This window comes from Anser anser (genome assembly GCF_964211835.1).
Source record: "Anser anser genome assembly, chromosome: 8".
Lineage (NCBI taxonomy): Eukaryota > Metazoa > Chordata > Aves > Anseriformes > Anatidae > Anser > Anser anser.
In genome coordinates this window covers 12,092,786-12,104,953 of record NC_139728.1, presented here as the reverse complement: position 1 = coordinate 12,104,953, position 12,168 = coordinate 12,092,786, and the positions used below count along the sequence as shown (strand labels likewise).

Sequence of the window (12,168 nt, the reverse complement as noted above, 5' to 3'; positions counted from 1 at the left end):
CAGCAACGAAGGGAACTCGCAGAAAGTGCGGGCAGCTTTTGCCGCACCCCCCCGACCCCCCGACCCTCTCCCCCACCGCCTTTTCCCCCCGCGCACCCCCCCCCCGTCCCCCGGGCTGCGCCCCCCGCGCCCCCTCCCCGGCCGGGCTCCGTCCCCCCGCCGCCTCCCTCCGAGCCTGGGGGGCGATGGGGGGCGATGGGGGGCGATGGGGGGCGATGGGCTGGGGGGGGTGCGGTGGTCGGGGGGGGCTGCAGGGGCGACGGGGGCCGGGCAGCGCGGGGGATGCGGGGCGCGGGGTGCGGAGCGCGGGGTGCGGGTGCGGAGCTGTCCGCGGTGCTGGAGGCACTCACCGGGCCGGGCCGGCTCCTCCTGCCGCCGCCGTCGGGTGGGAATTTGGGGAGCCCCCGCTCCGGAGGGGTCCCCGGGCTCGGCCTGGCGCCAGCAGCCCCGCTGCCTGCTGCGGCGGAGCGGAGCGACCCCGGCACTGCCTGGCTGCCGCTCCCTCCCCTGCTTAAATTTCAGCAGCTTGGGTTTTTTTTTTTTCGTTTTTTTTTTTTTTTTTTCCTGCTCGCCCCTCTTCTCCCCTCGCTCCCCGCTCCGGGCTCTCCTCCCAGCACGCAGCCACCTAGCGGGCAGAAGCGGGAGGAAAAGCCCGCCCGAAAACCCAGGCGGCACTGCTGCTGCTGCTGCTGGTGCTGCTCCTGGTGCTGCTGCTGCTGCTGGTGCTGCTGGTGCTGCTCCTGGTGCTGCTGCTGGTGCTGCATCGCCGCCCCCCACCGGCCCTGCTGCAAGGCGGCCGCCCCGGGGGATGCAGCATCTCCAAAGGGGTGTGCGGGGAAGGCAGCTCCACGAAATTCCCAGGGGGAGCACAAAAAAAAAAAAAAAAAAAAAAGTCAAAAAGTAAGCGATGGAAGGAGTGAGCCCGCTGAGTTTGGCTGGGCTGGGAATGCAAAGCAGCGGGGCAACTGCACGCAACAAGGGCTGGGCCTTGCTGCCCCTCCGGGGGTTAACAGGGGTGGAAACTGCCACAGGTGTGGGGGGGCTTCCTGCCCTGTTGGACCACAGCATCGCAGAACCATGGGACGGTTTGGGTTGTAAGGGGCCCTAAAGTTCACCTGGTCCCAACCCTGCTAGGTCCTTTCTACCCAACACCTCCCGCTAGAGCCCCATCCAACATCCCCAGGGACAGAGCAGCCGCAGCTTCCCTGGGCAGCCTCTGCCAGTGCCTCACCGCCCTCTGATTAAAGAACTTCCTCCAATATCTCATCTAAACCCACCCTCTTTTAGTTTAAAGCCACTGCCCCGCGTCCCATCGCCCGTCTCCCTGGCAGACAGTCCCCCTCCATCCCACCCGCAGGCCCCCTTCAGGTGACGGGTGCCACCGGCTGCTCCAGACCTTGGGGAAGGGGAAGGATAAAAAAGGCCAGGGTGGCACTGGGGTTTTTACACCTGTCCTTGCACGTCTCAGTTAAAAAGCCCTGAGTTCAGCAGTCCCTGCTGCTCCTGCAGAGCCACGCACTGGCGTCACCTCGAACAGGAGAAATGAGCCCAAATCCCCCGCGGCCGCTGCCTCAAACACGGCCAGGAGGATGTGCCAATTGAGTTCTCTCTTTGCAGATTTAGAGCTATTTGTGAATTCCTGACAAATCCACCCAATTACCATCACCCAGACAAAAAAAAAAAAAAAGAAATGCAGGAAAGATGCTGAAGAGATTGTGATGTTGTATTTTAACAGATTCAGAGCACTCTGATTCCTTTTAACTTCACAACTTAGCTGAATATTCAAAGTAATGAGCCTCCCAAAGTTTTGTGCTCAGCGAGGAGCAGTGCCGTTGTTGGCTGAGGTTATTTCCCAGCTGAGCTGGTTCACCGAAGTTGGAAAGGGCAAAGCCAACCTAAGGATGCACGTGGGGTTAGGCAGTTTCCAGCAGTGGCTCCAACCCCTTCCTGGCGAGCCACGCTGCACGGCTCCGGGGTGGAGGCAGCAACCTCGCCAGCATCAGCAAACAGAAGCACCGAAGCCTGGCTGGTGTCCTGGGCAAACCTCAACCCAACCTTTCCACACGTCTTGCGCCCTACGAGCGATCCCCAGAAATCTGCTCCCATACAGCAGCTGGGCAAAGGCGAACGCTGCTGGGTGCGCGCGGAGCAAAGCAAAACCAGCCGGCAGCCCTGGGCTGGAGAGGCCAGCACGTGGCCCTGCAAGCGGCATGTTTGACCTTGCTGGGCAGAAACTGGGGATTTTTTTTGGCCGAACATTAATATTACTGTGTGGCATCGCTGCGTGTTCGCGCTGCTCCAGCAGGCGGGTCGCAGCTGAAACCGCCGTATATAAAATGCTTATTACAAGCAGATAGCTTTCTGAAAACATCCAATAAAGCTGTGTTTATAGATCACAGGCAGCACACGAGAAACCAAATGGATTTTTCATTTTGCCTTTGAAGGAAACGACCCAGTGGTGCCGCTGACAGCACGGACACCTGTTGCTCTTTGGGAGAGGTGGCTCTGTAGGAAAAAGAATTTTAAAAAGAGAAAACAAAAAAAAAAAAAACAAAAAGGATCCAAAAGGGTTCCAGCTTTGGAGAAAAGCCAGCAGGTGGATCTGTGCTCCTGCTGCTTTCAGCACAGCTGCTTTGGCTTTGTGGGCATCTTGCCCCATCTCTGCCAATCTTGCCCCAGACTGGTGCAGCAATTGCGCAGCAGCAGTTGTTCCCCAGCAGGGGCTTCGCCAGGCTGCTCCCACCGCACAGCCTCCGAACGCTACGCATTTGGAAAGCAAATGGTGCTGGACCGAGCCCCAGTGTTGCAGTTGGGCATCCTCTCTGCTGGCAAAATACAACCCGGCCCCCCGGGCATGATGCTGCGGTGCGCAGCCACGGAGTCTGAGCTTGCCCTGGGGATGCAGCGTTGGGAAATCCTGCGGCTTGCGGCGCAGAGCGGGGGCAGACAGAGCGGCTGCAGCAGGAAACAAGTCAGTGCCCAGCAGCAGAGCTCCCTTGTTCCCGTGTTCAATGGCAGAGACCTGGCGCCTTCTCCATGGCTTTTGGGGACAAGGTTGGTGGCATTTCTGCAGGGGCAGATCGAGGCCATGCCTTCGGCCACCCGTCCTCCTCTTTGGTCCTTGTCCCCTTCTAGCTTCCATGCTGTCCCAGGTAAGTGGCGCTGATGTTAACACCTCACCATCAAAGCACCATTGCACTATAAGCCCTCGTTTTCTCATTTGCCCATGCTGAGAGCATCTCCATCGCTGGAATAAATCACTCTAAAAGGAAGGCAAGAGGCTGGGCGATGATGTCCCCAGCCCTTGCGGAGAAGCATGTTTAATGTCGGGGTCATCGCTGGCTGAGCACCAGGTGGCACCGGGAAGACAACAGCAGCAAGCGTGACGCAGGGGCTCACAGGCACAGAGCTGTCCTTCTGCATGGGCATTTCAGTGCCTCTCTGACTTGAATGAGTCCAGGCAAGCAAGATTATTTATCCTGAAAGAGAATCTCTGGCCACTATGCTGGATGATGTAAAGCAAGGGCAGGCAAGTTTTTTACTCCATCATGTCCAGAAAATGGTATTTTTGGATAATTTTCTCTTTGCAACATCTTGTTTCACGGACTTTCCAAAACCTTCTTCCTAGAAAATCTCCTTTACCCAAACCAACCCCCTCCTGCCCGGGCGCCCACACTGCAGCCCCGCCAGCGCTGCCGAAACCGATAGCTTTGCATCAGCGTAACAAGAGGCTTCGCGGGCTCGCAGACAGACAAATAGCTCTGTAAACAGCTACAGGAAAAATAGGCACCCTGGGGACATTGTTACAAGGACCACACTAAGCACAGGGATTTTAAACCATGATTTTTATGCCAAACAAGCCCGACACGCTCGCAGCGTGGGCGCTCGTACGCTGCATCCGGCTTGTTCGCCGCTGCTGCGCTTCTCCAAACCTCGGGGGCACCGGGTGAGGGCGGCTCGGTCCTCCTGGGCACGGGGACGGTTCGACAGGGTGGGCAGAGGGGTGGCATCAGCTCCGGGGTGGGGGGACCCTCGTCTTCTGCATCTCCATCCCCTCCTCAGCTGTGGGGCAGAGGGGAGCGCAGGGGGAATTTGCAGCAGCGCGCAGCGGGCTCCTGGGGTTTTTTGAAGTGCAAAATGCCCTTCGGTGCTGCTCTTACCGAGACAATTCATTCCGATGTTACAGTGCATTAAGGAGGGTATTAAAGCAATTAAAATCCACGTTCAGGTTTAGTCTCTGGTACTGAAATGAGACTCCGGCAGCCCTGGGTGCCGTGGGGAGGAGGGCTCCGGCAGCAGCCCGTGGCTCTGGGGACAGAAGTGGCCAGAAGGGGACTTGCCCCACGGCTACAGCACCCGCTGCCATACAACAGCCCCTGCCTCCCCACGGCTGCCTGATGGACAAGAGGAAGGAGGGATCCTTGACCCCAGTCCTGTTCTGCTGGATAAGGAGATGCTTGGGCTTTGCATGGGGGGTGAATTCATGCCCATTTTACAGCTGGGTAAAACTGAGCCCAGACAGGGCCATGAGTTGGGATCGCCCAGCTCTGCTGGGCTGTTAAACGGCCCACAGCTGGCTTGTGGTGGTCCTGCAAACCCCAGCTCCTGTTTGCCATCATTCAGCTCCGTTTCTTGGGCGAGAAATTAACAGCGACAGGAGTCGACCCAAACCCGTGTCCTGGGGATGCTGCAGCAGGGTTTCCGTGCACTGCTGTTCCTGCAGCTCTGTCCCTGACTGCCAGCAGGGCCAGGCTCTGCTGCTCAGCCCCCTGCTCGACGTTTCCAGCCCTATAACAACATCTTCACCAACAGACAGGGGCTGGGGGCTCGCCGGGTCCCACCAAGCTGGAGCACAGCGTGGGACTTGTTCTGCAAGGATGCAGCACGCAGGTACCGGTGTTGGCATCATGGGGCTGCGCAGGGGTTATTAGGAAAGAAAGATGATAAATAAAGATAAATGGATGAAAGTGGAGCATGCTGGCAACCCTTCTCCATCATTCCTTTTCTTCCCTAAGTAGATCAAATTATGACCTGAAATCACTGAATACATATTTTATTATGTGGATAATTTAAAGGATGAGGGTGAGAGAGAGGATTTGTAAGGCACAGTCATGTTAGAAGACAAAGAATTACCATTAATCTCCTACGGGGAAAAAAGAAGAGGAGAAAAGGAAATGTGGAGGGGGAGAGCACGTGGGATGCTGCCTGCTCCTGGGCACCAGAAACCTCGCGGGTGACCAGTGTGCGTTGCTCTCCCACTCCTCCGTGAGCATCATTTTGGCACCCGTGCTATTCCCGAATAATTTGCGAGCCCCAGTGCTGCCCAGTCCCCAACTCGTCCTCGCGGTCTGCTGGGCTTTGGCTCAACGTCACCCATCCGTGATGGGAGCAGCGATGCTCTCGTGCCTTGGAGGGGTCGCCCCGCTTCGCTCCCCCTCTGCCCTCGCTGCAGATCGATGGTAGTGCCTTCAGGATGTTTTTTTGCTGCTGTTGAACAAATGCAAACCAGCAGGGCAGGAGTAGTCCCTGAAAGACAGAAAGGAGAAGTAATTCTGTAAAAAAAGTGATCCCCTAAACCCATTTACCCATGGGGATGCTCCTGAGCCTGGGGAGTGCTCCAGCAGGAGCATCCCCATGGGTAAATGGGGTTAGGGTCCAGCTCTGGACCCTAGATGGGTTTAGCAGGTCCAGCCCTGCTATGGCATTTGGCCAAAGGGGGTCCCGCAGCCCCAAGGAGGCACCGAAACCGCTCCTCACCTGCACGTGGACGTTCCTGTACCTGCCTCCATCTACTGCGAGGGGCCCAGCCCCAAGGGACGAGGTGGGGCAGGGCGCTGTCACCTCGGGGCACCAGCTGGCAGTGCGAGGGGACACACAGGCAAGTGGCTGCCAGCCCCCTTTTTGTAAAAGGGGCCACCCCTGCAGCAACCCCAGGAAAAGGAGCTGGCGCCCAGCACAGAGCCCCCGGCTGCACGGGCACAGCCAGGGTGGGACTGGCGTTGAGCTTGCACTGCTGGCTTGGTTTTGGCTGTCACTTGCTATTATTCATGCCTCCTAAGGATGGCCTTTACGTTCTTCATATTTGAAAGCCTCCAAATTATTTTCCTTGACTGCCTAGGAGGATTTTGGAGACGAAGTGACAGCGTGCTCCCAGCCCTCTCCTGCCGTCCAACTGTGGCTGATCCCAGACCTGAGCGGGCAGGGGCAGAGGAGATTTTGGGGGGATGCTGGGGCTGGTGCTGCTCATGGAAGTCCCCCAGGAGAGCCCACATCACTCCCTCTCCCAAGGGCTTTTTCCTGCTGCTTGATTTTATATGACAAATTTTGATCCTGCAATGGTGAATCATCACCCAGACCCAGATTTAAGGGGTCAAAGTCAAAATGGAAACATTGAAACCCGCTGTTTTTGAAAAGCTGACTGAAGTGGTTTGCTAAGGCGGAGTAGAGGAGGAAGCCGTGCTTTAACCCACCCAACCACTTTATTTCATTAACACAGACCCTGAAGACGTGGACCAAATACCCTTGTAATGCCTTGTTGAACAGAGAGGACGAGAAGACCCACAATCCAAGAACCCGCTCTGAAAGCAAACCTAAAGCAAAGTATTTGGTGACGATCACCAGAAGGCTGTGGGGATGCCTACAGCCGCTTCTCTGAAGGAAGAAGGGATGTGGGCTCTGGTCCCACGTCACAGGTCCTGCTACACCAGGGCTTGCCTTCTTGCTTTCTTCAAGGCACGCATCGTGGTGCTGCTGCACCTCTGACCACTGCCTGCTGGCTATTGCTGGCCTCCGAAAAGGAGAAAGGAAAGAGGACTCACGAACAAGGAAGGAGCTGGATTTGCCTTTCCAATTATCTGTGGGTGTCTTTGCGACCTTCCGTGGTTAAACAGAATTACTCTAAACAAACAAGGATCCAGCATGCCGGTCGAACGCTGGCATTCGCAGCCCGCCTGCGCTCACTGCTGAAGAGCGCTGACATATTGATATTAATTTAAATTTCCCCTTGACCATCATTTTCGATTCCCTCCAGCTATGAATTCCTTTCTAGCACTGAAGCATGTTCCTCCTACTCTTCTATTGAATGCTTTAAAATTAATTAAAGACAGGGGCTTGCAGTGCGGGATTTCCAATTCCCTTTCTCAAATAAAAGCCTTCCTCGCCCAACACCTCTCCTAGGGACACAAACACTGGAGACAAAACCAAAAACTATTCTGGACCAGCGTCCACCACCTGCAATTAACTTTTGCAGTGAGAGCAGTTCAGCACTGGACTGAGTTTCCCAAAGGGACTTACAAATCTCTGTCCTGGCTCGGTCACGCATTTGAGCATCTCCAAGCCCTGGATGGCTTCTCAAGGCAGTAGACGAGACCTTTTGCAAGGCTGAGCAGTCAGCACATTGCCTTTTTCGCAGGCAGCGTGACTGGGAGGGTGCCCTGTCCTTCCACGTGGGTCGCTTTTCTTTAGGGTAACACATAGCAAGCCAAGGGCTCGGAGAGCAACAACGAAGTCGGAAGAAATTGAACCAAACGCTGCTAAAAGATTACAGTAAGTAATTATATGCAGCTTAATATACATCAACAGCAGAGAGTTACCTGAAAGAAGGAAAATTAAGGGGATTAAAATAAAGAGCGTATCACTTGTGACAAAAAGACAAAGACAAAAAATGCCATCAACTCGTGTTTATGAGCTGCTGTGTTTCTAATTAGGGCCAGGCACCAAATTTGCATTTTATCTTGATTGAAGCAGAATGAAAACCTAAAAAATAAAGGAGGCTGATGTTAAACTGTTTTCCCTGCTTAATTCAAGGAGTAACCTTGCAGCATTCAAAATAGCTGTTTTCCTTTCTGTTTTGAGCATCTCGGCTTCAGCAGAGCCATCTCAATTTAAAATACAGAGGCTGCTCAACGTGGGGGGCAGAGAAGGAAGGCAGGCGCTTGACAAAAAGTGGCAGCCTGTGGCACGGAGCTGGGGTAAAAGGGAAGCGCCCACAGGCTCTCATCAAAACACCAGACACAACAACAGCAGCTCACAGAATAAATCAATAGGCACCAATAAATGAGAGAGGCTAGGGGAAAGCCGTGATCAAAGCGAGGGAGAGCAGCAGGGGAAAGGGCCGCTGGCAGAGCTCGGGGCGCAGTCACCCACCAGCAGCCTCAGGAAACGGGGCGCGTGGCAGGGAGCGGTGGCTGCCCCGACACTGACGGAGCCAATTTCGATCCCTTCTGCCACAGTGGCTCTGGTGACTCACGTGGCTGAGACCTGCAGATAGCACCCCAGAGCAGGACAAACACCATCTTGTGATTTTTCTCGTTCCTCTGGCATGCCAGCAACCATGGGCAAAGCCCAGCGCACACAGGGCGCAGCCCACGCAGCTCCTGCAGCTCAGCACCCTCCGCTTCCTCCCCCCAGCCACAACTCTGCAGAAGCCGGCAGCGATGTTCGTGTCCTACACCCACCCTGCTGAGAGCCACGGGTGTTAGCTCAAGGAACACACAAACGGTGAGTCAGGACAGGATCTGTCCCCAGCTTTGCTACAAGGCTTCATCCCTTCTCCTTTGTTTCATACCAAGAGCATCTTTGTTTATTTATTTTCCTTGTGACCAAAGGAGGTCGCAAGACCCCACAACCCTTCTGGGAAGAGCAGCGTCAGGCGTTTAACACGTGGAGGACGTAAGACACCTTTCAGCAGCTACAGCTGCTTGATGTGTGGCCTGAGTGGAGCAGGACCTCACCCTGCCCATGCAGAGTGTGCAGCGCCCATGCAGCAACCCCAGCCTCAGGGACACAAGGGAGACAGGCACAGCTGTGAGTGAATCCCAAGAGTGCCTGGCTGTGAATGGAAACGCTTCCTCCAGGTAGTGCTGCACGCATCGCACCTTTGCCAGACACAACCAGAAAAAGACACTACACCCACCAACTCCACTTCCCAACCTAACAAGTCCTGGCAGCTTCCCAGGACTGTTACTCCTGAAGTCTGTCTGCACCTTCTTACCACCGCCCGTATTCTGCCAACAAAGCAACAACGCCTCTTAGCTTCACGCTTTATTCCCCCTCTGTATGTACAATTTAAGTGTATGCATGACCATTAAAAATAAGGCTACTTATATCATGGCTCTGAAACACATTACAAACCAACTTCATCCCCTCTCTTATTACAACGTTCACAATGCTCAGCTCCCACGGATGGTTTGCAGAGGGGCAAACGTAATCAGACCACACGGGACAGTAGTGGTGCAGGGCTTTGGTAACTGGATCAAGAAACTTTCTACTCTAGCTGAGATAGTCAAACACAGCCAGATCAGTGGTGGTGAGGTCGTTACTCCATGACGTCTCCGTGAGGTCAGTCCAGGTGCCAGGTTCAGGTCACTTCAGCACGGTTGTTGGCAGGCAGCAGGAAGGGCCAGGCTCACGTGGGTGAATGGATGACTTGCTCCTCTCCTTCGGAGCAGCCCCTTTGGGTTGAAGCACGGGCACAAAGAAGAGCGAGGAAGCTGCTCTTCTCTTCTTGATAACCAGAGGTCTCCAGTCTCCAGCAGCGCCAACCTGGGTGACAATTTCTCAACATTTAATGCATCTAAAATAAAAATAAAAAAGTCAAAGGAACAACTCAACCATATCTCAAAATGAATTGCTTGCGTGTCCAGGTACGGCTTGGAGACTTTTTTCCCCAATGGGGATGAACAGTCCAGGTAAAGGTAACTGGAGATGTGTAACTGACAGCAGCCCTGTGTGGTCCTGTAAGTTCCCTTCCCAAGAAAATCTGTTCCCATATGCAACAAGAGAGAATCTTCCAGCTTCAGCTTGTGGCTCAATAAATTTTATTATTCCTTTTTGTTTTTATTTAAAAGAATTTGTTTTCCTATCATAAAAATTAGACAACCATACCACCACCAGCAGCAGCAAAGTCTGTGGAGTTAATGTTGATGGCAGACAGTTCACTGGTGTTCCCAGTGTCTCAAAATGTCCTCAAAAGTCCATAAATGGAAAAAAAACAAACGTGATGGTTTTGGGGAAGAACATCAAGGTGGTTTCGGTTTCTTGTCCCACTGAGGATCCCAGATGAACACTGTAGCATATCAGCAGGACCAAGTACCTCAAGCCTTGAGAGAAAACCCTTCATACCAGCTCCAGTACCTGATTAATGGGGAAGACAAGATGTTTAGAACAGGAATTTATGACATTCATTATCTCCTACATCAGCATATAGATCACTAGGACAGGTCTGACCCTTCCTGTCTCCACCCTTTACCCTTTACTCACCAGCATGCAGTCATATCACGCAGATGAGACAAGCACTGTGAGGGGTGTCACCTGCTGAGTGATTTGTACAGCCAGTAATAATCCAAGCTGCTTTTAGCAGGGAGAGCTAAGGGCTTTAGCCTGCGAGTACGGGCTGGCACGACTGAAGCAGGTTTGTGCCCATGGTGTAGCTGCAAATTCAGCCCTTTCCCAGGCACTGCCAGACCATCACATCATCCCCCCCGCCTGCTGATAAATTCAAATGGAAATATCACAATTCAAATAACCTTGGCTGTTTACACATTCCTCCCTCCACCTTCTCTCATTAAGAAGCAAAGAGCATGAGCAAAACCTCTCCTGTTGCTGCCTAATTCACTTAAACATATCAAAAGCATCTATATGCTTTGCCCGTTTTACTAAGAAGGAAGTGACCGAAGTAACAAGCAACCAGTTCCAAAGCCTGATAAATTAGCCACCTACAAACTAAAGGCTACAGCATCACACACTCCAATAACAGGAGTAACCACACCCCTTTGGCCTAAATAAGGAATAAAAAAATAAATTTTGTCACACACATGGAGAACACTTGGGTCTCCCCTCATTTCTGCCTTTTCAGTGATTTTTTCTGGATTTTTTTTTCTGATTTTTCCAGGATCGTTCAGACTATTGGCTCTGGTCTGGTTTCACAGAACTGCCAGCACAACAGGGGCACGAGGGAGAATCGGGAGGAATCTCAGCTTCATGAGGGTGGCAATCCAGCGTGCAGCTTTGCAGACAGCAAGTAAATTCCTTTATCAGCAGCTACAGAAAGTGTCAGAGCTCTGGGCCACATGCACGCAGCACTAACCACCAAGCCCCAAGAGCACGGTGAGGTGAATGCTGCTGAGCTCAGTCGGGGATGACAGTGGACCCGAGGCTCTCCAGAGTAGCCAGCACTAGGGCTTGGGCACTAATTTTGCCTGGTTATCCATTTGATATGCACACGAAGGGGGACAAAGCCTCTTTCATATTACTTGAAGCTTCATGAACAGAAATGCATAGAACAGATACTCTGGAAAGACTTTTATCCGAGTGCTGAAAACCTGGCAAAACATTCGCTTCTCTGTGCACGGGGAAGGCTGTTGCTTTCATAAAACCCTACGCTGGCAGCTGCTGTCTGTTAAAGTCAGTCCGTGCGCTCGGAGTAAGCAAGGCGAGGGAGCATCCCTGCTCATTTCAAGCACCGCTCTAGCTGGCTGCACATCAGGAGCTCAGCTTTCAGCTCTACTGCACCCCGCATTGGCGGCAGCCAGAGAACGGGGTCTGGCTAATGCCAGCGAGCTAACGCAGAGCCTCCTCTGCTGTCACAAAAATCAACACAAGCGCATGGAGATGTTTGTGCCAGACAGCACTAATTTAAAACCTCCCCATTCAAAGCAACGCCACGCAGCTGCTTTTGAACCAATGCGAAAACCCAGCGGCTGCTGTGGCAACTGAGACATGGCACCTATTATCAGTCAAGAAAAATACTGCATACATAAAACCCAGCGCCGGGCCCAGGTTTAATCTAAGCAGCACATCACTGCCGAGCACCGAGCTCTCCCGATGCAGGCTGGTTTCCCTGCGCACCACCCAGAGCGGCAGAGGTGCGGTGGGTGCTGGGCAGCTGCCAGCAGCTTTTCTCCACCTCGCCTCTACCTCTGTTTCATTGCTCTTGTGCTGTCTTGCTCGTTCCTCCGTGTGCCAGAGGCAAATACATCATTTAAATTGCAAACTTCCACAGCTGGGATGACCTCCTCTAATGGTTTCTCCTGGCTGTACCATGTCTGTGACCTTGCTCTTCGCTAACAACGGATTCAAGTGCTTAAAGAGAAGATGCATGAAATAACTTACCTTAATTGTACCCTGACTGTTAGCAGCAATCAGCACGTTGGACTCCTGAAAAAAAAA

The 12,168-nt window shown here is 53.4% G+C and overlaps 2 protein-coding genes across 4 annotated transcripts in view; both read right to left on the bottom strand.

Annotated features, from left to right (window-relative positions):
• TNR (tenascin R) overlaps window positions 1-4,937 on the bottom strand; it is a 64,034-nt gene extending 59,097 nt beyond the window's left edge. For both annotated transcript variants that reach the window (XM_083846003.1, XM_083846004.1), the window contains exon 1: window positions 351-4,937. The gene's annotated coding sequence lies outside the window, so the exon portion shown is untranslated. The remainder of the gene's footprint in view (window positions 1-350) is intronic.
• A 103-nt stretch (window positions 4,938-5,040) lies between these two features.
• The window catches only part of COP1 (COP1 E3 ubiquitin ligase), a 133,352-nt gene continuing 126,224 nt past the window's right edge, over window positions 5,041-12,168 (bottom strand). For both annotated transcript variants that reach the window (XM_083846007.1, XM_083846009.1), the window contains exons 19-20: window positions 12,112-12,156; window positions 5,041-10,134 (exon numbers count right to left, since the gene is read on the bottom strand). In XM_083846007.1, the coding sequence (XP_083702133.1) occupies window positions 10,117-10,134; window positions 12,112-12,156 (63 nt within the window). In that variant the 3' untranslated portion in view covers window positions 5,041-10,116. The remainder of the gene's footprint in view (window positions 10,135-12,111; window positions 12,157-12,168) is intronic.